Here is a 20,664-nt window from a genome sequence, read left to right as displayed (position 1 = left end):
TTGAAATAAACATTTTAAGTCGTATCTCTGTACTTCAAATCCCTTTTGGAAAAGTAATATTGTTTGGATAGTTTGTAAAACAGTTATGGAAGAGGATAGGCCATGTTTAAACGTTAACTTGGAGCGAGGCCAATTTTGACAGTATTCGACAGGATCTTTCAAAAGTTGTTTGGGATAAGCTGTTTGCAGGTAAAGGGATACCTGGCAAGAGAGAGGCTTTAAAAAGTGAGATAACAAGTGTTCAGAAGCAGTGTGTTCTTATTAGGGTGAAGGGAGAGGCTGGTGGGAGCTGGGGACACTGAATGTTCAGAGATATTGAGGCTCTGGTCAAGAAAAAGGAGGCAGCACATGCCAGGTATAGACAACTGGGATCAGATGAAACCCTTGACGAGTGCCTGGGGTTAGGAGTACTTTTAAAAGAGAAAACAGGAAAGCAAATGGAGACATGAGATAGCTTTGGCAGATAATGGTAAGGGAAATCCAAAGGATTTGTACAAGGAGAGTAAAGACAAAAGAGTAACTATATTCAGTTGGAATATTTTCTCATTTTAAGTATGAATCTGGAAATACCTGGACTAGTTCAGATTTCTTGACACATCATTTGAATAGCTTTTCGTTCTTATGTACTTTCTGATAAATAAATTTTAAATAGAAAAATAAAAAAAAGTTAAACACAAAGTCTGATAATAGATTTAAACATTGTTTTATTGCTTTTGAATAAATACTTATACAGTAGAATGGCAATGTTCCAATGTGACATTTTGAATGAATAATATACTCTGCAAACAGAAAATAAATTGCAGCCTCATCTTTTTCCAATTTGCATGCAGGAGAGACTAGAGGACTTGAGGCAGGACCTTGTTCGACAAGAACAGGAACATCAGCAATCAGTTGAAACTTTACGACAATTTCACGCACTACAGCTAGAACGACTGCATGACGAACAAGAGCAACTGTTGGCTGAGGTGAAAAAACTGAGGGAGCAACTTGCAGAGGTGAAAATAAATTAACAATATGCAGATTGAGAATAATATGTACCCAATTTATAAAGATGGAATGTCAACACTAATACAATATCATTATGTATTAAACTGAGATAAAAGGGTCCTAGAAATCTGAATGTAGGACATCTAAAAATCAATGAAAGTGCTGAAAACATATGATGGAGATGTTTACGTACGAATTAAAAAAGAAATTGGGTTTCAATTTTAGAATTAAAATTTCTTTGAAAATTGTATCTTAAATAAGGTTAAAGAACCAAGAAAAACAGAAGTGTGGGAGAACATGTTTATGATACAGTAATATCTTTAGTGAGGGTCATGGTGGGTGCAGAGATATCAAACTTCTTTTTGCTGAATATTTTTGTTTTATTTGCAACTGCAATCCTAACTTCTTTGTCAAACACTCTTCAGTTTCTCCTGTGCCCATTTTCTGGCCTTTACTTTTATCCTGGTATATTACTCTAAATAAGCTTAGGACAGACAACGAGGTCTAAATGTCATCATTCTTCAGGGTGCTCTATTAATTGTCCGATCTGAAACTTTTTACACTAAATCATATTGTACAGAATTTCTTCCATCTTAGAACTTTTTCACATGCCTTCTCTTCATTATGACTTTCCACGTCATGATTGAATGGCATTTAATCCAGCATTGTATTATTTCTTTGTCATTCGTTACATTCATCTCTAACTATGTGGTTTTTAGAAATTTCTACTGCATACACATTCCATTTAGATTGTATCTTTCCAGTTTTGAACCTATAAAAATTTAACTCAGGGTTGTATTATATATTTTCGCATGACTGCAATTTAATATTAGAGCCTTTATTCTTAGTTGAGGTTATCTCTTATCTAACCAATAGGACTATGACCAAATCACCCGTACTTTGAGGTTCCACAATTACCATCTCTTTTTTTTCCTTTCCCTTGCAGTTCAACAGATTGCCTCTTATTTTCTGTATTTTTCTCCATTGAGTGGCCTCTAATTTCTTGTTCGCAAAGAACAGTTCCCTCTGCAACAACTTTGTTCATTCAAATATTGCACCAATCTTTAATTGATCCTCATTGAACTATTGAATGACTACAGCTGAAAAAGGCAATGTAGCTCATTGTGACTGTGCTGGCCCTCAAGAGTCATTCACCTAATGCAGATTTTATTTTGCTGACTGTTGAGGCTTTTTTGAAGGAGACAGTTAGGTTTTCAGGGGCTCTGTTTCCCTTCTTACTCACTATTAGGTGATAAAGTTGATAATAACAATATCTTCTGTATATATGTTGATATGCAGTGCATAAGGTCTTTGGACTTGTAGAAAAGCAGAATTAGAAGGATTCATTGAGAGCCTCAATGATTATCCACCTTCCATTAAATGTAAAGTCACAGTACAAAAGAAAAGCATTATTTTCTTACAGAGCACAGTATTTGGTACAAGACAACAGGCATAAATTAATTTTTTTGTTCAAAATAATGGACATAGACTATTTCACACAAAAAGTCATCAGCCTGAAGAGATCTTTTGCAGGTTGGTGATGTCACAGCTTCTATATCACCAGCACAGATTGACAAAGCTGGAACATGTTAAATAGATAGTTATTGCTGTCTTCACTGCATCTCAGATCTCAGTTTCATTTAAATTCAGTAATGGAGATAATGTTGATTGCAATAGCATCCACTATACTTTTTCTCCAAATTGTAGCTTTTGAACAAATTCAGCCTTAATCTAGAGATTCCACATTCATTTGCAAGGAATTCATCGCTTCACTACTTCCAAGTGGCTTGTCACCAAGTTAGTGAAGTGTTCCTTTATTGACAGATTCAAAACTGCTCTCTTTTGAAGCCTCTCTCCTCAGACTGCCTCACTTAGCTCTTCCCAACCATTGCATCCATCCCTTCCCTAGTCTGCCCCTCTCTCCCTCCACACATCTTACACATCCTGCCTCAGACACGTCTTGGTGCCTCTTCTTGATTATCTCTGCTGCTTACATTCTTCCAGCTTTTCTCATCTTGCCGTTGCAGCCCCCCCTTTCTTTCTCTCTCCTCCTCTTGCAGTCTCTCTACCTCCCCTCCCACCCTTCCTTCCATTCTCTGTCCCTCCTCTCTTTCTCCCCCCATCATCTCTCTCTGTGTCTCTGTCTCTTTCTCTCTGTTTTTGTCTCTGTGTTTCTCTCTCTATCTCTCTATCTGTCTTAGCTGGCACATTTTGAATGCTGACCTAATGCCACTGCCCTGCCATTTCTCTGTTCCTCGGGAAATCTTTCCTTCTTGGACAGTTCAGTTCTCTTTGGAAGTTTCAATTGATCATGTCTAAATCAGTCGTGTAGGGATTTCGGGGATTGCTAAAACTGATCCCAGGGGAAAGTTATCATAAAACTTTCTCCATTCTACAAAACAACTGTTCACCAATATTTTCTGCTCCTAACTCAATCTTGTGGTTGCCTGGGATCCATTTTGCTGAATTCAAGATGTGTGATTGATTTTGTCCAGTCCTGTTATTAGACATTTTATTAAGTGCCTCCAGAAGTCAAGGAACAGCATAACAACATCATTATCCTCATCAACCCTCTCTGTTACATTATCTCAATAAAAACTCAAGCAAGTTAATTAAACATAATTTGCCCTTAAATTCATGGTTGTTTTCTCCCCCATACATGGTCACCATAACTTATATGGTAGAGAATTCTACAGAGTCGCCACCCTCTGAGTGAAGAAATGTTCATTTTTGTCCGATATGGCATACCCTGTATCCTGTGACTGAGACCCGTTATTCTAGAGCACACACCCAACCACCATCCTCACATCCAGCCTGTGCAGCACTGTTAGGATTTTGTTGAAACACAAAATTCTCTCTCATTCTTCTAAACTTGAGTGAATACAGGCTTAATTGACACAATCTCTCATACTGCAAACTTCACATCCCGGGCATTACTCCATTGAATTTGTTGCTGAACTCTCTGTTACGCAGTTATAATCTTTGACCTCATTTTCTCTGAACAGAATGTTATAAACACTTTTCTATTTGCCATCAGGATTTTAAAGTCTACGTTTTCTGGCTTAAATGAGCTTAGGTAAGGAGACTAAAACTACAGACAACACCCCAGGTGTAATCTCACCAAGGCCCTGTACAGATTCAGCATGGCATCCTTGCTCCTGCACTCAAATCCCCTTGCAAGAATGCCCATATACTATTTGCCTTCCTAAAAGCTAGCTGCATCTGCATGCATGCTTTCAGTGACTGAAGAACAACGCCATCCATGTCCCTATGTACATCAACATTTTCCTTATCACCATTTAAATACAACTCTGCCACTCTGTTTTTCCTACTGAAGTGGATAACAAAATAGCAGGACTGTGGAATTCATTGTCATAGTTGCTTATCAATCTTATTGTGAAAATACTGATTATGTCTGCTTCCACTGCAGTTGGTGTACTCCAAGTTCTAACTATTCACTGCATAAAAACTTTTCTTCACGTCACCATTAATTCTTTAGCTAACCAATTGGCGTGCTTTGGCCCTTGATCCTTCTGTCTATAAGAGCTGTTTCTGACTATCTACTCTATCGCAACCCTTCGTGATTTAAATAAAACATTGCTAGCTCTCAACAACAATACCTTTCCTAAACACTCAAAAATGCTAAAATAGATGTTTCCGTTTCTTTCCCTTTTAAACCCTACGTCTTGTTTTAAATAAAATTTGTAAGCAGTCAGTATGATTTGACACTTGAACGTTAATTTATGAAATTTTGGACCGATTTAATGTTCAACAGAATTTTTTCACATTTAATTACAGAATGGTTCTGTTTATAATGAGAAACTGACGTTAGAAAATGAAAGAATGTTTGCAGAACTGGAAAAGCTTAAAAGTCTTAATGCAACTGGAAAAGAAGGACGGTCTCTGGGAATCCACAACAGTACACAAACAGAGACGGTAAACTGAGCTTGTCTATTTATGCAATTATGATGTTTAATTTTTAAGTATTTTTTATATAATTAAATTCAGCATTTATATGTTATCAACAAATTAATGTAAAATTTGTGGGGCTGTTGCACTTAATGGTTTCAACAGGTAAAGGCGTGGCATCGTTTACACCATTAATAGCTGCAGACTTGTGTTGTCATGGCAGCATACAAGAGGGACTTAGTTCTCTGCTGTTTGTTTTGCCAAGCAAAATGTAGTGCATTGGTCTCAAATTTGCAAAACATTGAAAAGAAGTGTCTCAGAACAGTGTTGTTTCGTTGCATGTTTCAGCAAAATTTGGAGCTGATAAATTGAACATTGTATGAAATTGTTTTGGGTCTGGAGTTTGTGTGAAATCATGTAATGAATTTGGGGAAGAAAAATGTTCAAGTAAAATGACAGGATTTTTGTCATTTGTTAATTTGCTACCAATTCATAACTTGGGCCAGAATGAAACAGAAAACCAGTACAAATCTAACGGACATCCTCGTGACCTAAAAAGCATACAAACAAGTGAAGAAAAATCTGAAGAAGCAGATGAAAATGCCCTCACAAAACAAAGGTTAGTATTGTGTCGCAATTTGCTTCACAAGTTTGGATACTTAATATTAAAAACATTAATTAACTGTACCGTATCTGTATTTTACTTTCCCGAGTTAGATTTTAAACTTTAGAGTAAGACTGGAATTTTAAAGACTAACTTCATATTTGCATGTTTCAGCATAGTTTGATGTTGACAAATTGAATATTATGTAAAGTTGCTTTAGGTCCAAAGTTTCTATGAAATTAGGTAATGAGTTTTGGGGACAAAAATGTTAAAGTTAAAAAAAACAGGATTTTTGTCATGCCTTTGTTTGCTACAAAATCCACAACATGGCATAGAATGAAACAGAAGAAGTATAATTTAGAGTAATTATGCATTAATTATCAAAAAATTTGAAGATTAGTTCAAATGCATTTCTTGGTATAAGGAATAAATAATTCATACAATGAAATTCAGAAATTGTGCTGGCTTGATTTGGTAAAGCCACATGCTGTCCACTAAGCCCTGCTTCTGCCATAAAGCTCCTGCTGCTTTAGCCGAGTCACATCCATCTTTAGTTTCTGTTAAAGATGTACTATGGATCCCTCTTTTAATCTCTAAATCATTCCTTGATGATACCCACTTCTTGATTTTAGTCCTAATAAATTGTTGATCATCCAACATTTCTTTTGTCCTCATCCTCATGTTTGTTGATGCCATAAGCGGTTCTCTGTCTTCAGCTACTGTCCTACACCCTTTCAAATCTGCTATTATCACTGTCTCCACTTCAAGAAAAACAATTGTTTATCCACTCCCACACTTGAAAACAAACCCTATAGCTCCAACTTCTCTTTCTTCTCCCAAGCTTTTAAACATGGTTTCTCCTTCCAGATATATGTCCAGCTATCTTGAAACGCTCCAATTAGCTTTCTACTTCTGCCATAGCATTGAAAAGGTCTTAATAAAAGTCAGAAATTAACTCCTATCTGACTGTGATCATGCTGCAATATTGCTCCTGTTTTTGCATCTTAGTTCTGATAAATGCAAAATGAAAAGCTCCTTGTCAACTTCTTGTCTCATTTTAATAATGATGATTTTTTTTGTCCTGCCTTAATGTTTAGTACTTTCGTTTCTGGTTAAATGACATAAGAAATGCAATATCTTTAACATGTTAAATTAAGAAGTTGCATTTACTTTCTGTTTGGGGGGATAAAAAGGTGGTGTTATTAATATGTGATAGATGATTCTTTATACAATTTTTAAGCTTGTGCATTAAAATATTTCTTTATCAATGTTTCATTCACTTGTGCAGAAATAGTTTAAAAAATACCAATGAGAGACTCTTGAAAGTGTTGTCAGAAGTGGTTAAGACTACAGCGGCTGCAGAAGAAACCATAAATAGGCATGTTTCAGCTTTTGTGGAGAGATCCATTAAGGGACAGTCTTCTGTGAGAACACCTTTGTGGGAGCAAGACACACAAGAATCCATTGAAGCACTGCAGTCTTTCAGATTCCAGAACCTTGGAACTGTAGAAGGTATGTCTATGTTGATACTGATAATTATAATTATCTAATTTGTCAAATAAGAGTTAGTGTTGTTGGCTGGCATTGACAAATGTGAGGTATACTGGGACTTTAGAATAAAGAGCAAGAGTGTTTCTGGTGTCTCACTTGGTGGGTAATTTGCAACTGGTGAAATTCCCATGTATTGGCTGCCCTCGTCCTCCTTGATAGAAGTCGCTAGTTTGGAATGTGCTGTTGAAAGTGGCTTGATGAGTTACTGCTTCATGTCTTGTAGATGACATACGTGGCAACCAATGTATATTGATTGCGAAGGAAGTGAATGTTGAAGGTGATGGATTGTGTACCAGTCAAGCAACCTGTTTTGTCCTGAAGGGACAGAATTTTCTGTTATGCTCGTCATTTTTGCCTTTGCATCAGCTACAATTCTAACTGGCACAGAATTTCCTCCTGATTTCCATTGATCATAGTTTCATTAGGGTCCTTGATGCCATACTTTCCATCATGTTGTGGGTAGCCACTCCCTTCTGGAGTTCCCACTCTCTCTGCCATTTTTGGACCAAGGCTGTAATGAGGTCAGAAGCTTAGTGGGCCTCGTGTAACAAGGTTACATCATTGTGCAGGTTATTTCTTTGCAGGTGCCACTTGATAGCACTGTCAATGACCTCTTTCTTTACTTTGATGACAAGCAGTATGCTAATAGGACAGTAATTGGTTGGGTTGGAGTTGTTTCACTTTTTGTGCATTGTGAAAATTTACACTAGAGCAGCTTGACTAGGCCACAATTTGTTCTGGAGCATTTCTTCAGTTTTCTTGTTGCAATGTCAGGGCTATGGTCTTTACAGTTCTTCAGTTGTCTCTTGAGGTGTGAACTTAATTGGTTGAAGATTGGCATCTGGGATGCTGGGTACCTAGATGAATCATCCACTTGGCACTTTTGGCTGTAAATGGATGCAAATACTTCAACCGTGTCTTTGCACTGATATGGGTGAGCTTTCTCAGTATTGCACGCAGTCCTGGAATCCATGTTCTCGGCAGGGTGTGATTGTACTGGAGAAGGTGCAGAGTTGACTTACCAGAATGTTGCCCAGCTGGAAATTTTTGTTATGAATGGATAGGGTTAGATAGACTGGGGTTGTTTGCCTTGGAGTAGAGGAAGCTAAGCAGCATCATGATTGAGATGTATAAAATTATATGGGGCATAATTAGGATAGGTGGAAAGAAACATTTCTTCTTTGTGGCGGAAATCAATGATAGGGGTCGTAGCTTTTAGTTAAGGAACCGAAGATTTAGCAAGGATATGAGGACATTGTTTCTCCCCCACAGGATGGTGACCATCTGGAACTCACAGCCCAAAAGGGTGATAGAAGCAGAAATCCTTGCGATGTACGTTTGTGATGCCAAACCATACAGGACTTTAGGCCAAATGTTGGAAAAACTGATTAGAATAAAGGCAGACTCAATGGGCCAAAGGGCATTTTTCAGTGTTGCAGCCCTCTGTGCCTCATTAAGGATGACGATATTTGTGCATCCTTCACACCTGTGAGTTGTTTCGTAGTCTGCCATTATTCATGACTGTTTGTGACAGGACTGTATAGCTTTGATCTGATCTGTTGGTTGTGAGACTGTTTAGCTCTATCTATTTCATACTGCTTCTAGTGTTTGGCATGCAAGTAGTCCTAGGTAGTTGTTTCATTAGGCTGACACCTCATTTTTATATTTGCCTGGTGTTGACTAGCATGCCCTCCTGTCCTTTTCATCAAACCAGTATTGATCTCCTGGCTTGATTGCAATGATGGGTTGAGTTATAGCGAGGCATAACATTACAGATTGTGGTTAGGTACAATTCTGCTGCTGATGGCCTACAGCACCATGTGGATGCTGAATTTTGACTTGTTAGATCTGTTCGAAGTATAAAATTTTTGAGAAGATTTGTAGCTCAGGTTGCGGATGAGGTTGTAGACTTGCTCGCCAAGCCAGTCTGTTTGATTGCAGGTGTTTCATCACCCGACTAGGTAACATCGTCAGTGTGCCTCCGGTGAAGCATTAGTGTTCTGTCCTGCTTGTTGTTTGTATACCTTGGTTTGCTGGGGCGTTTGGCATCACTTTTTCAGTTTGTGTTTCAGTGATTTGTGTATTGGGTCCAGTTCAGTGTGTTTGTTATTGGAGTTCCGGTTGGAATGCCAGCCCTCCATGAATTCCCTGGCATTGGATGGTATACAAACCACTAAAAAACAGAACCAAAAGTAATGCCAACCACCCCAGCAAACCAAGGAATATGAACAACAAGTGGGACAGAGTACCAACGCTTCACCAGAGGCACACTAATGATGCTACCTAGCAGTGTGACGAAACATCTGCGATCAAACATACTGGCTTGGCGAGCAAATGTGCAACCTGTTCAAAGTATGCCCTGTTTAGCACAATAATCATGCCATACAACATAATGCAGAGTTGTGTTAAAGATATTGGCTACTACTTCCATTAATTCATTTACTGTTTTATTTATTTGAAATATTTTAATTTCCTGACAATTGGTTTAAATTTGTGTCCTAATCTAGAGATGAAGAAGACTAGTATTCAATTCACTTGTTTCTTGTGGCATCCACCCTGGATTAATATGTCCTATTTTCGAGCTCTTGATTTGAAAGCAGTCAATCTGCTCTGTCTGTTGCTGTCAATCTCTGTCACTTTCACAGAGACAAGGTTTTCAGACACCTATTCCTGTTATCACTGAGAACTCCACTACTACCACTTGACTCTGGTTAAACCCTCATCCATGCCTTTGTTGCCTCCATGCTGTTATTCTACAGATTCCCAGCTAGCTTCACAAATTCAACCCTCTGGAAACTTTAGTTCATTCAAAATCTGCAGCACGTTTTCCTGACTTGTATTGAAACAACTTCATCAATCAACCTTGTATTTAGTGACCTACACTAGCTTCTGGTTCAGCTTCTGCCTCATTAAATTCTGCTGCTTGTTTTCCGTTCTGTCCATTCTCCTGGTTCTGTTAGCCTGTAATAATCACCCATCAAGCTACTCTATTCTTCAATATAATCCATTTGATACAGAGCAATTTATTAGTAGATACTGTTCGCAAGTTAAAATTGTTTTTTTTTTATTGAGAAACTAGTTCAGCCTTGTAGGAAATTATTCAGAAACAGCGATAATAATTTTTTCTTTTGCAGAGATAAAGCACTGGAATATTAAAACTGACGTTGCACAAATAAGGAGAGGCCACTGATCTTTTCAGTTTTGATTATAGCTGATATGTGCCTTTGGTCTACTTACTTGCCATTTATTCATAACAAATATCTGCCAAATGCAGTCATAAAAATTTCAATTGACTCAATCCATCCACATCCTTTAGGAGGTGCAATTTCCAGAAACCTGTATACAAAGGAAGTGCTTCTTAATTTTATTATCATCCAACACTAGTTTTAAGATTATGTTCCTCATATCCATGCTCTCAACTCACTGTTATTTTAAATATCTTGATTGTATCATTTTACAATTTTCAAAATTCTATGGAATACAACAATATCGTGATTAATCTTCATAAATTAACCCTTTGAGCCCTGGTATGCACTTCTTAAATTTCCCCTCTATTTTCTCCAAGACCATATCTCTTTCTTTTTTCTGTGGTGTCCAAAAGTAAATGCAGTGCTGCAGATGCGTTCCGACACCATATAACTGAAGATCACTTTCTCACTTGGGATTTTCAGTACCATTTTAATAAGTCCTGTGAGCCTTTTAGTTTTGCACATGAGTATCTAAATTGTGTTTCCAGTGCCTAGATTCTTATCAGAAAATATGCCCCTTGATCTTTTTTTGGATACACAGGAGCTAATTTCACACTTGGTGTCATATAGCATAGAAACAGACCCTTCAGTCCAATTAGTCCATGCCGATCAAGTTTCCCAAACTAAACTAGTCCCATTTGCCTGCACTTGCCCCATAGCTCTCTAAATCTTTCCTATTCATGTAACTGTCCAAATGTTTTTTAAACGTTGTAATTGCACCTGCGTCTGCCACTTCTTCTGGCAGGTCATTCCACATTTGAACCACCAACTGTACAAAGAAGTTGCTCCTCAGATCCCTTTTAAATTTTTCTCCTCTCACCTTAAAGTTATGTCCTCCAGTTTTGAACTTTGCTATCCCAAGGAAAAGATCTTTGCTATGCCACTCATGATTTTATAAATCTCTATAAGTCACCTTTCAACCTCCTACATGCCAGTGAAAAAAGTCCCAGCCTATCCAACATCTTCTGATAGCTCAAATCTTCCAGTCCCTGGTAACATCCTTGTAATTTTTTTTCTGTATCATCTCAAATTTACTAATATCTGTCCTATAGCAGGGAGGCCAGAACTGTACACAATACTTCAAAAGTGGCCTCACCAATGACCTGCACAACTGCAAATAACATCCCAACTCCTGTATTCAATGGTCTGAGCGATGAAGGCAAGTGAGCCAAAGACCATCTTTAGAACATAGAACATAGAACAATACAGCGCAGAACAGATCCTTCGGCCCTCAATGTTGCGCAGACCTGTGAACTAATCTAAGCCCCTCCCCCTACACTATCCCATCATTATCCACATGCTTATCCAAGGACTGTTTAAATGCCCCTAATGTGGCTGAGTTAACTACATTGGCAAGCAGGGCGTTCCATGCCCTTACCACTGAGCAAAGATCCTGCCTATCTGTGATGCCACTTTCAAGGAACTATGTACCTGAACTCCTAGGACCCACAGTTTGACAGTACTCCCCAGTGCTGTATCATTAACTGTATAACTCCTGCCCTTGTTTGTCTTACCAAAATGCAAAACCTCGTATTTATCTAATTTAAGCTCCATCTGCCATTTCATGCCCAATTGTCCCAATTGATTAAGATCCCTGTGTAATCTTGGATAACCTTCTTCACTACTTACTATGCCACCAATTTTTGGTGTAATCTCCAAGCTTATTAACTGTGCTTTCTATATTGTCATTATATAAATGGCAAACAATTCTCCATGTAAAATTTGCATCTGGTGTAGTTTTACTCGCTTTTGTCGTCTATGTCTGTAACTACCTACCTCCAACCGTGCAACTTAATTATACCTCCTTATTCAAATATGTGACTGAATTTCTTTAACCGTCATTAATACATATGATGGAAGCTAAAGCCCACAACAAATCGTAACCCCTCTTACGTTCCATTAATCGAAAAATATTCCTTATTATTGTCACTGTCTCCTCTACTTCTCACAATTAGTGATGTGTGTTGTCTGGTTTGCTTCTAGCTATTTTCCTTCATTTTGCTAATCCCTGTTGCAAAGCTTCCTCAACTGCCCTTGAAATCAGTTAAACAATAACCAATGTAGAATAATAATAATTGTTTTTCATTCCCTGAAGATATTGCATGTGTTTCACTTCTAGTTGTATAAAACTATGTTGGTGCATCAACAAATAGGTTTAAAATCCTGGTAAACCAATATGGAAAGTGCCAGCAAGTATGAACAATTAAGTATTTCTTTCAAACAGCTATTTTTCTGCATAATAAACCCAGTGCCTTTGTGTTGAAAGATTACTTGATTAACCCTGTCCATCAGTGTATCACTATTATGTTGTATCGCTTTCATATTTTCCCCCAAAATTACTAAAATGTTTGTTTGTCTCTTAAGCTTCGAAAGGTCTGAAGATTTAAACCCAAGATGCCATAAGTGGTGTTTGTTTTCATTACCAAGGCTACTGTTTTATGTATTTATTAAACATCCTTGTAATGTGCTGTCTGCGTAGTTTACTACAATTCTTAAGTTATCCTATATCTAAGTATTAGAAGATTTATTTTAGAAAGTTCTTGAACATTAACAGACAGTACATTACTGATATTGTTACTGATAGGCCTCTGATTTTACAGTCAGCAGTAAAATGATTGTTTTTGCAGTTAGAACAAAGAACAAAGAAAATTACAGCGCAGGAACAGGCCCTTCAGCCCTCCAAGCCTGCGCCGATCCAGGTCCTCTATTTAAAACTGTCACCTATTTTCCAAGGATCTGTATCCCTCAGGTCCCTGTCCATTCTTGGCTAGATACGTCTTAAATGACGATACCATGTCCACCTTTACCACCTCCGTTGGCGACGCATCCCAGGCACCCACCGCCCTCTGCGTAAAGAACTTACTGCGCATATCTCCCTTAAACTTATCCCCTCTCACCTTGAAATTGTGACTCCTAGTAATTGAGTCCCCCACTCTTGCGGGGGGGGAGGGGAAAAGATTTCTTGCTATCCATCCTGCCTATACCTCTTGATCTAGAAGGAACAGGTGCAAAAAGATTTTGTGATTTGTGACATTGGGTGTGGGAGTGGGTGTTGTTTCCAGCTGCTAGTGTTCAAAAGCTGTGACAGCATTAGGATGTGGAACCAATCACCTCAAAGTGGTCTTTCAGACAGCAAACCATGAATTAAAATGCTGTATCAATGACATGTTACAGAGTGAAATAAATGATTCATACACAAATTAAATTAGTAGATGACATATGAAAAATGTTTCATTGACTAATATAGTACAGAGCAGGCCCTTTGTCCACCAAGTCTACACCAACAAAAATACACTACGTCTTATCAGAGATGATGGGAACTGCAGATGCTGGAGAATCCGAGATAACAAAGTGTGGAGCTGGATGAACACAGCAGGCCAAGCAGCATCTTAGGAGCACAAAAGCTGACGTTTCGGGCCTAGACCCTTAAGGTCCTTATACTAGGCCCCTAGCCTTGAATGTTATGACACTTCAAATGCTCATCCCAAGTATTTTTTAAAGGTCATGTTGTTTCCTGCCTGAATTACTCTCCCAGGCTGCACATTCCAGACTCCCACCGCCCTCTGGGAAGAAAGACTTTTCCTCAAATCCTCTAAACCACCTGTATTTCTCTTCAAAATTATGGCCTCTTATTATTCGCCATTCAACTAAGGGGAATGGTTGCTTCCTGTGCAACCTGTCTACGCCACTCATAATCTGAGACACTCTGTCAAGTCCTCCCCTCACCCTGCTCCAAAGAAAACATGCAGAGCTTATCCACCCTCTCTTCATAATTGAAATGCTTCATTCCTTGCAAAAGCCTGGTGAATCTCCTTTGCAATCTATCCACTGCAATTACATTCTTCGTATAGTACGGTGACCAGAACTGCACACAGTGCTCGAGCTGTGACCTAATCAAATTTCTGTACAGCTCCAGCATTACCTCCCTGCAGTAATAATCTGTGCCACTACTGATAAGGCAACCATTCCACATGCTGCCTTAACTACCCCATTAACCTGTCCTGCGACCTTCAGGGATCTATTAGATTTATAAAACCATAATTAAAATGTAGGATTCTTTAACTATACTGAGAACTTTGACGCCCTAATAATATAAAATTGTTTCTACAGAACCAGAGGAGTCATTCAGTAATAGTTGTGAACTTAATGTGTTATTAAAAACCCAGGTACACCTTGTTTGCCAAGGTGTAATGTTTTTAAAGATTATTACAGTGGTATTAATCGGGTAAAAGGGTAAGGTCTCATTAGCTTAGTAACCTCTAATTGTATACAGATTTGGGGAATTCCAAAAGTGTGGTCTTTTAAGAAATATAGGATTGCCAGCAGCAGACTTTGGACTTCCAAAAGTTGCTGTCAGTTTCAAAGAAGTAATGACTGTGAGCACAGCCAATTTCACAATCTTTATTAATGCAAAATGTGGACCAGTATGTTTTGAACTGAAGCTTTGAATGCTTTAATAACTATTATTGTGAAATGATCTTCTGTTTAGTGAACAAAGCCCAATTCACAGACTTTTGCTTAATTCTCAGAAGAGCAGGTATATTCCTATCATGGATATGATACAGGAGGGGATGATGATAGTACCTGGCCAGGAGGAATGACTGCTGCTGCACATGAAAGTCTGGAGCTGTCTCACCGTTTCACAGAGAGCATTTTCTCTAGTGGAGAACTGGATCCTGAGACTGAAGAACTTGTACTAAATGTGGGACCCCGTCTGCAAGCAGCTTTAGAAAAGTTGCTGGAAGCTATCACTGAAACTACCCATCAGGTAACACATTTACTGTTCAAATTTAGTTTAAGGTATCTCTTCCTCATTAACAACTTTCCAGTGTCACCCTCTTGCTCTGTCCCCTACCTAGTGCCTCCATCATTTGGAAGTTATATTTCAAGGAATTTTTCTGAACTTATACTAAAGTACTCCTTGTCTCCACCACTGTAAATTGTATAGGTTCCTCTATAGGATCACTCAACCATCTCACCCACTGAATTAAACCACTCTCAGCCCCAACAATCTTGAATGATCATACCTCTTAACTCATTAAAAAATAGTGAAGAGTTGGGACAGTAGCTTTGGAAAGGCTCATGTGCATACGTATTCATTGTCTAAGCACAGCTCAGTGACTTAGTGGTTAACACTGATGCGTCACAGCACCGGGGACTCTGCTTCGATTCCAGCCTCGGGTGACTGTCACAGCGCCCAGATTTGGATTTCTGCTGGGTGCTCTCATTTCCTCCCACAGTCCAAAAATGTGCAGGTTAGGTGGATTGGCCATGCCATTTTGTCTATGCAGTCCAGGGGTGTTTAGGCTAGATGGATTAACCATGGTAAGTGCGGGGTTGTGGGGGCAAGGTAGAGGTTTGGGTCAGGGTGGGATGCTGTTTAGAGGGTCAGTGCAGACTTAATGGGCCCAATGGCCTCCTCCTTTGGTGTAGGAATTCTTTGATTCTCTATTATTCCTAACTCCCATCAAATGAAAACATGAGTGCATAAAGGCAAGGATACACTGGATACTGAGTATGCTTTTGAGAACCAGACCAGATTTGTATGTCCTGTAACCAGCCTACTAGTCAAGATTAAAATACCGATGCACATATTACAAACTTATAGATAATTTCTATTTTCTTTGGATTTTAACTGTCCCCATCTACATTCTTCTGCACACATCCACAGATGATTATGATGCTGATTCATGTTAACTTCATTATACTTTGGAATTACTCCTCTGGGAATTGTACCAGCAGTTTTTGCAACTTAAAATACTTTCCATAATTAAAAGCATTATCTAAATAGAGGTTGATTTGATTTTACTTTCACGTTGTCATATGATAGTGACAACAATAAAACTTCTAAACCAATAATTACATTGGTGACAGGTATCAAGAATTGAGTTAAGAAAATGATGCTTGTTAACTTATTTAACCATATACTGGAAGCAGAAATGAATATTGCATTGTAAGATATGATTAAAGAAGTATGCAACATTTTATTCGGTCTTCGATTGAATGATGATCTTTAGCCACACCATAAATAGGTAAGATATACAAGGTCAGTAGAAAATTTAGAACCATAGAGGTCGACAGCACAGAGAAAAGACCTTTGGACCATTGAGTCTGTGCCAAAACTAGTCACCTAACTGTTTGAAATACATGTTAACAAAAAGAATGCATGACACATCACTATCCATATAATGTGCAAATCTGAGTGTTGGAAGCCCAGAAAGGTCAAGGGAGCACTGGATTCTAGTCTAATGACAACCATGTAACCACTGTCGCATTGTAAAAATTCACCTGGCTCACTGATGAATTTTAGGGAAGTAAATCTTCCATTCTTAGCTGCTATGGCCTACCTGAGACTCCACGCCTTCTCCAGATTGGTTGACTTCTAAATACTCTCTGGACAATTAGATTACCTACAGTGTGGAAACAGGCCCTTTGGCCCAACAAGTCCACACCACCCCTTGAAGCATCCCACCCAGACCCATCCCCCTATAATCCACACACCCCTGAACACTACAGGCAATTCAGCATGGCCGATCCACTTAGCCTGCACACCTTTGGACTGTGGGAGGAAACCGGAGCACCTGGAGGAAACCCACGCAGACACGGGGAGAATGTGCAAACTCCACACAGACAGTCGCCCGAGGCTGGAATCGAACCCGGGTCCCTGGCGCTGTGAGGCTGCAGTGCTAACCACTGAGCCACCGTGCCGCCCTGGGCAACAATAATAACAACTAAATCCCATGAATAAATAAAAAAAAAATTACACTTCATAGTACATTGGCTATAAAGCTTTTTATTGAGCTGTCCAGTTGTCATAAGTGCTATAACAATGCACGTCTCTTTCTCAAGCATCAGTGATTTTTATCTGATTCATTGGCATTGCCTCCAACTGCTGAGATTATAAACCCTGAAATTCTCTCTCCAAACTTTACTGCCTCTGTAATCAGTGTTTTCCAGTTAAGGCACTTACTAGGAGCCTACCTTTTTGACCCAAACTTTTCTTTGATTTTCTTTAATTCCGAAGAGAAAATACTGGAAATATTCAGCAGGACTGGCAGCGTCTGTGCAATGGGAATGAGGTTGATGATCGTGCATTTCAATTTATGGACTATAAATACAAATTATTTGTAGTATAAGCAATTACTTTATGTTGGGGAGAAAAACTTTAGATTAATCAAATCCTGGTGGTTGAATTGAGTTGTACATGTATCATGTTACTGTATTGCTTGGTTGACAAAGAATTACTGAAGTTATGGAATTCGTTTTGTATCATGAATGATTTTTGTGCCACTAAAGGTAGGATTTTCTGAGAATATTTGTTTACAAGCCAGCTACTTTTAGTGAAAAAATGTTTTGGAGGTTTTGTGCTTCAGAATTCTTAAAAAAAATTCTGAGCATTAACATTTTAATAGAATTTAAATAGTGCCTTTCATGAGCTATAAGATATCCAATTGTGTTTTTAGACAATAGACAATAGGTGGAGGAGTAGGCCATTCGGCCCTTTGAGCCAGCACCACCATTCATTATGATCATGGCTGATCATCCACAATCAGTATCCTGTTCCTGTCTTATCCCCATAACCCTTGATTCCATTATCTTTAAGAGCTCTATCTATCTCTTTCTTGAAACTATCCAGAGATTTGGCCTCCACTGTCTTCTGGGGCAGAGCATTCCATATATCCACCACTCTCTGGGTGAAGAGGTTTTTCCTCAACTCTGTTCTAAATGGCCTACCTCTTATTTTTAAACTGTGTCCTCTGGTTCTGGACTCCCCCATCAACGGAAACATACTTCCTGCCTCCAGATTGTCCAATCCCTTAATAATCTTATACGTCTCAATCAGATCCCCTCCCATCTTCCTAAACTCAAGCGTATACAAGCCCAGTCGCTCCAATCTTTCAACATATGATAGTCCTGCCATTCCGGGAATTGACCTAGTGAACCTACACTGCACTCCCTCAGTAGCCAGAATGTCCTTCCTCAAATTTGGAGACCAAAACTACACACAATACTCCAGGTCCGGTCTCACCAGGGCCCTGTATAGCTGCAGGAGGACCTCTTTGTTCCTATACTAGACAGTTTAGGAGAGTGGTCCAGGAAATGGCTGATGAAATTCAATGCGAGTAAATGTGACGTTTTGCACTTTGGACAAAAGAATACAGGCATGGACTATTTTCTAAATGGCGAGAAAATTCGCAAAGCAGAAGTACAAAGGGATCTGGGAGTGTTGGCCCAGGATTCTCTAAAGGTTAACTTGCAGGTAGAGTCCATGATTAAGAAAGCGAATGTAATGTTGTCATTTATCTCAAGAGGGTTAGAATATAAAAGCAGCGATGTGCTTCTGAGGCTTTATAAAGCACTTGTTAGGCCCCATTTAGAATACAGTGTCCAATTTTGGGCCCCACACCTCAGCAAGGACATACTAGCCCTGGAGCTTGTCCAGCACAGATTCACACGGATGACCCCTGGAATGGTAGGTTTAACGTATGAAGAACGGCTAAGGATCCTGGGATGGTACTCATTAGAGTTTAGAAGGTTGAGGGGCAATCTAATAGAAACTTACAAGATAATGTATGGTTTAGAAGGGGTGGACGTTAGGAAGTTGTTTCCGTTAGGCGGGGAGACTAGGACCCGTGGGCACAGCCTTAAAATTAGAGGGGGTAAATTTAAAACTGAAATGAGACGACATTTCTTCAGCCAGAGAGTGGTGTGCTTGTGGAATTCATTGCCACAGAGTGCAGTGGAGGCCGGGACGTTCGATGCCTTCAAGGCAGAGATCGACAAATTCTTGCTCTCAGAAGGAATCAAGGGCTACGGGGAGAGTGCAGGGAAGTGGAGTTGAAATGCCCATCAGCCATGATTTAAATGGCGGAGTGGACTTGCTGGGCTGAATGGCCTTCCTTCCACTCCTATGTCTTATGGTCTTATACTCAATTCCTCTTGTTATGAAGGCCAGCATGCCATTAGCTTTCTTCAGCTTCTTTGAAATGTCAGTTTCAAGGCTAGCCAATTTGTGTAGAATAAGTCTCTCAAATATCAATGAGATAATTGACTAGATAGACTGTGTAGTGGGGTTAATTAAGGAATTAATGTTGCTGGCATACTTGGAGAGCTCCCCACCTGTTATTGAGAAAGTATGATATACAAAGACAGGCAACGCCTCAGTTTTAACATCTCAACTAAAAAGTAATGCCTGTGACATTGTAGCAATTACTGTCCAGATCGTTCAACCAGGATTATATGCTTATATCCCAGAATGAGGTTCATACCCACAACTTTCTAATTCTGATAATGCTGTAGCATCGAGCCAAGATTGACATCTAATTTTGGAGATGTAGCTATGGAATGCATTTCGAATGCTTTTTTTCAAAAAGATACATAATTTTGTGAGCTTTCTGACATTAAAATGCAAAGTTCTTGGCACCAGTAATTAGCAATTGCATTGACGTGGATTTTAAATCCTGTTTTACTGGCTCTGTGTTGACCAACCTTTGTTTGCAGTCACACCTGCTAGGTTGCTTGGAGGTATGAACTTATGCCACTCCCCTATACTACATGCAAAATCTAAATCCAGGAAGCAGTTAGTGTATAATCAGATTCAGGAAGCAGACTACAGCTCTTGTGCTCCTACGAAAACAACCATTTTTGAAATGTGTCCTCAACGTTCCATATATGCTGTTTTATATGAAGACCCAAGTACGTAATAAGACGAGCTCCAGTGATCAATTTATCTACATTGAGGCAGATAAGCATAAGTGCCAGGTGGATTTCTTGGTTTGCAGCAGATGTGTTTTTTTTTAAATCAGCTGTGAACTTTGTTGAAATGGCAACCGACTATTTAACTCATCATCTGTGAGTTTCATAAAGTGAAGCATGGAACTTAATTCTCTTAAGTGTTTTTGGAATTGATTAAAATTAAGGCATTCTGTCATAAGCTAAACAGAAGTGATCTATTCGCTTTCTTTGCCAAGTTGCTATCTGTTCACTGCTTCCAACTTGTGATCAACTGTCAAATGGACCTTGTTTGCTGAAGACTAGCAAAAAATGTCAACCAATTTGATGTTGCATTGGGTTAATATCTCAAGTTGGTGATGATTTTGACAAGGCTCGAGCTCAATAGTAAAAGAATAAGGATGTTACTGTGAACTAAAAACCCATGTACAAGAGTTGGATTAAATGTTTTTTGATATGGAGTCTATTCAGCGGAGATATACTTCTGATACTTTAAACAATGTTTGGCCAGAAGGTGAAGAAGATGAAGTTTATGAAGTTGAGTCACGTGTTCCATTGCCTCGGCCATTTACTTTTTCAACACATTTAACGGAGCTAAATTCAATAGTGGTCCACACTGCGATAAGTCATTAT

General features: G+C 38.9%; 1 protein-coding gene across 5 annotated transcripts in view; it reads left to right on the top strand.

Annotated features, from left to right (window-relative positions):
• akap9 (A kinase (PRKA) anchor protein 9) overlaps positions 1–20,664 on the top strand; it is a 245,974-nt gene that overhangs the window by 105,621 nt on the left and 119,689 nt on the right. For all 5 annotated transcript variants that reach the window (XM_048559679.2, XM_048559688.2, XM_048559659.2 and 2 more), the window contains 5 exons: positions 831–995; positions 4,786–4,923; positions 5,403–5,515; positions 6,789–7,012; positions 14,829–15,067. In XM_048559679.2, coding sequence (XP_048415636.2) covers positions 831–995; positions 4,786–4,923; positions 5,403–5,515; positions 6,789–7,012; positions 14,829–15,067 — 879 coding nt within the window. The remainder of the gene's footprint in view (positions 1–830; positions 996–4,785; positions 4,924–5,402; positions 5,516–6,788; positions 7,013–14,828; positions 15,068–20,664) is intronic.

This window comes from Stegostoma tigrinum, chromosome 2, assembly GCF_030684315.1.
Source record: "Stegostoma tigrinum isolate sSteTig4 chromosome 2, sSteTig4.hap1, whole genome shotgun sequence".
Classification (NCBI taxonomy): Eukaryota; Metazoa; Chordata; class Chondrichthyes; order Orectolobiformes; family Stegostomatidae; genus Stegostoma; species Stegostoma tigrinum.
Note: the sequence above shows the minus strand (reverse complement) of the source record. Positions and strands in the feature narration are given on the sequence as shown.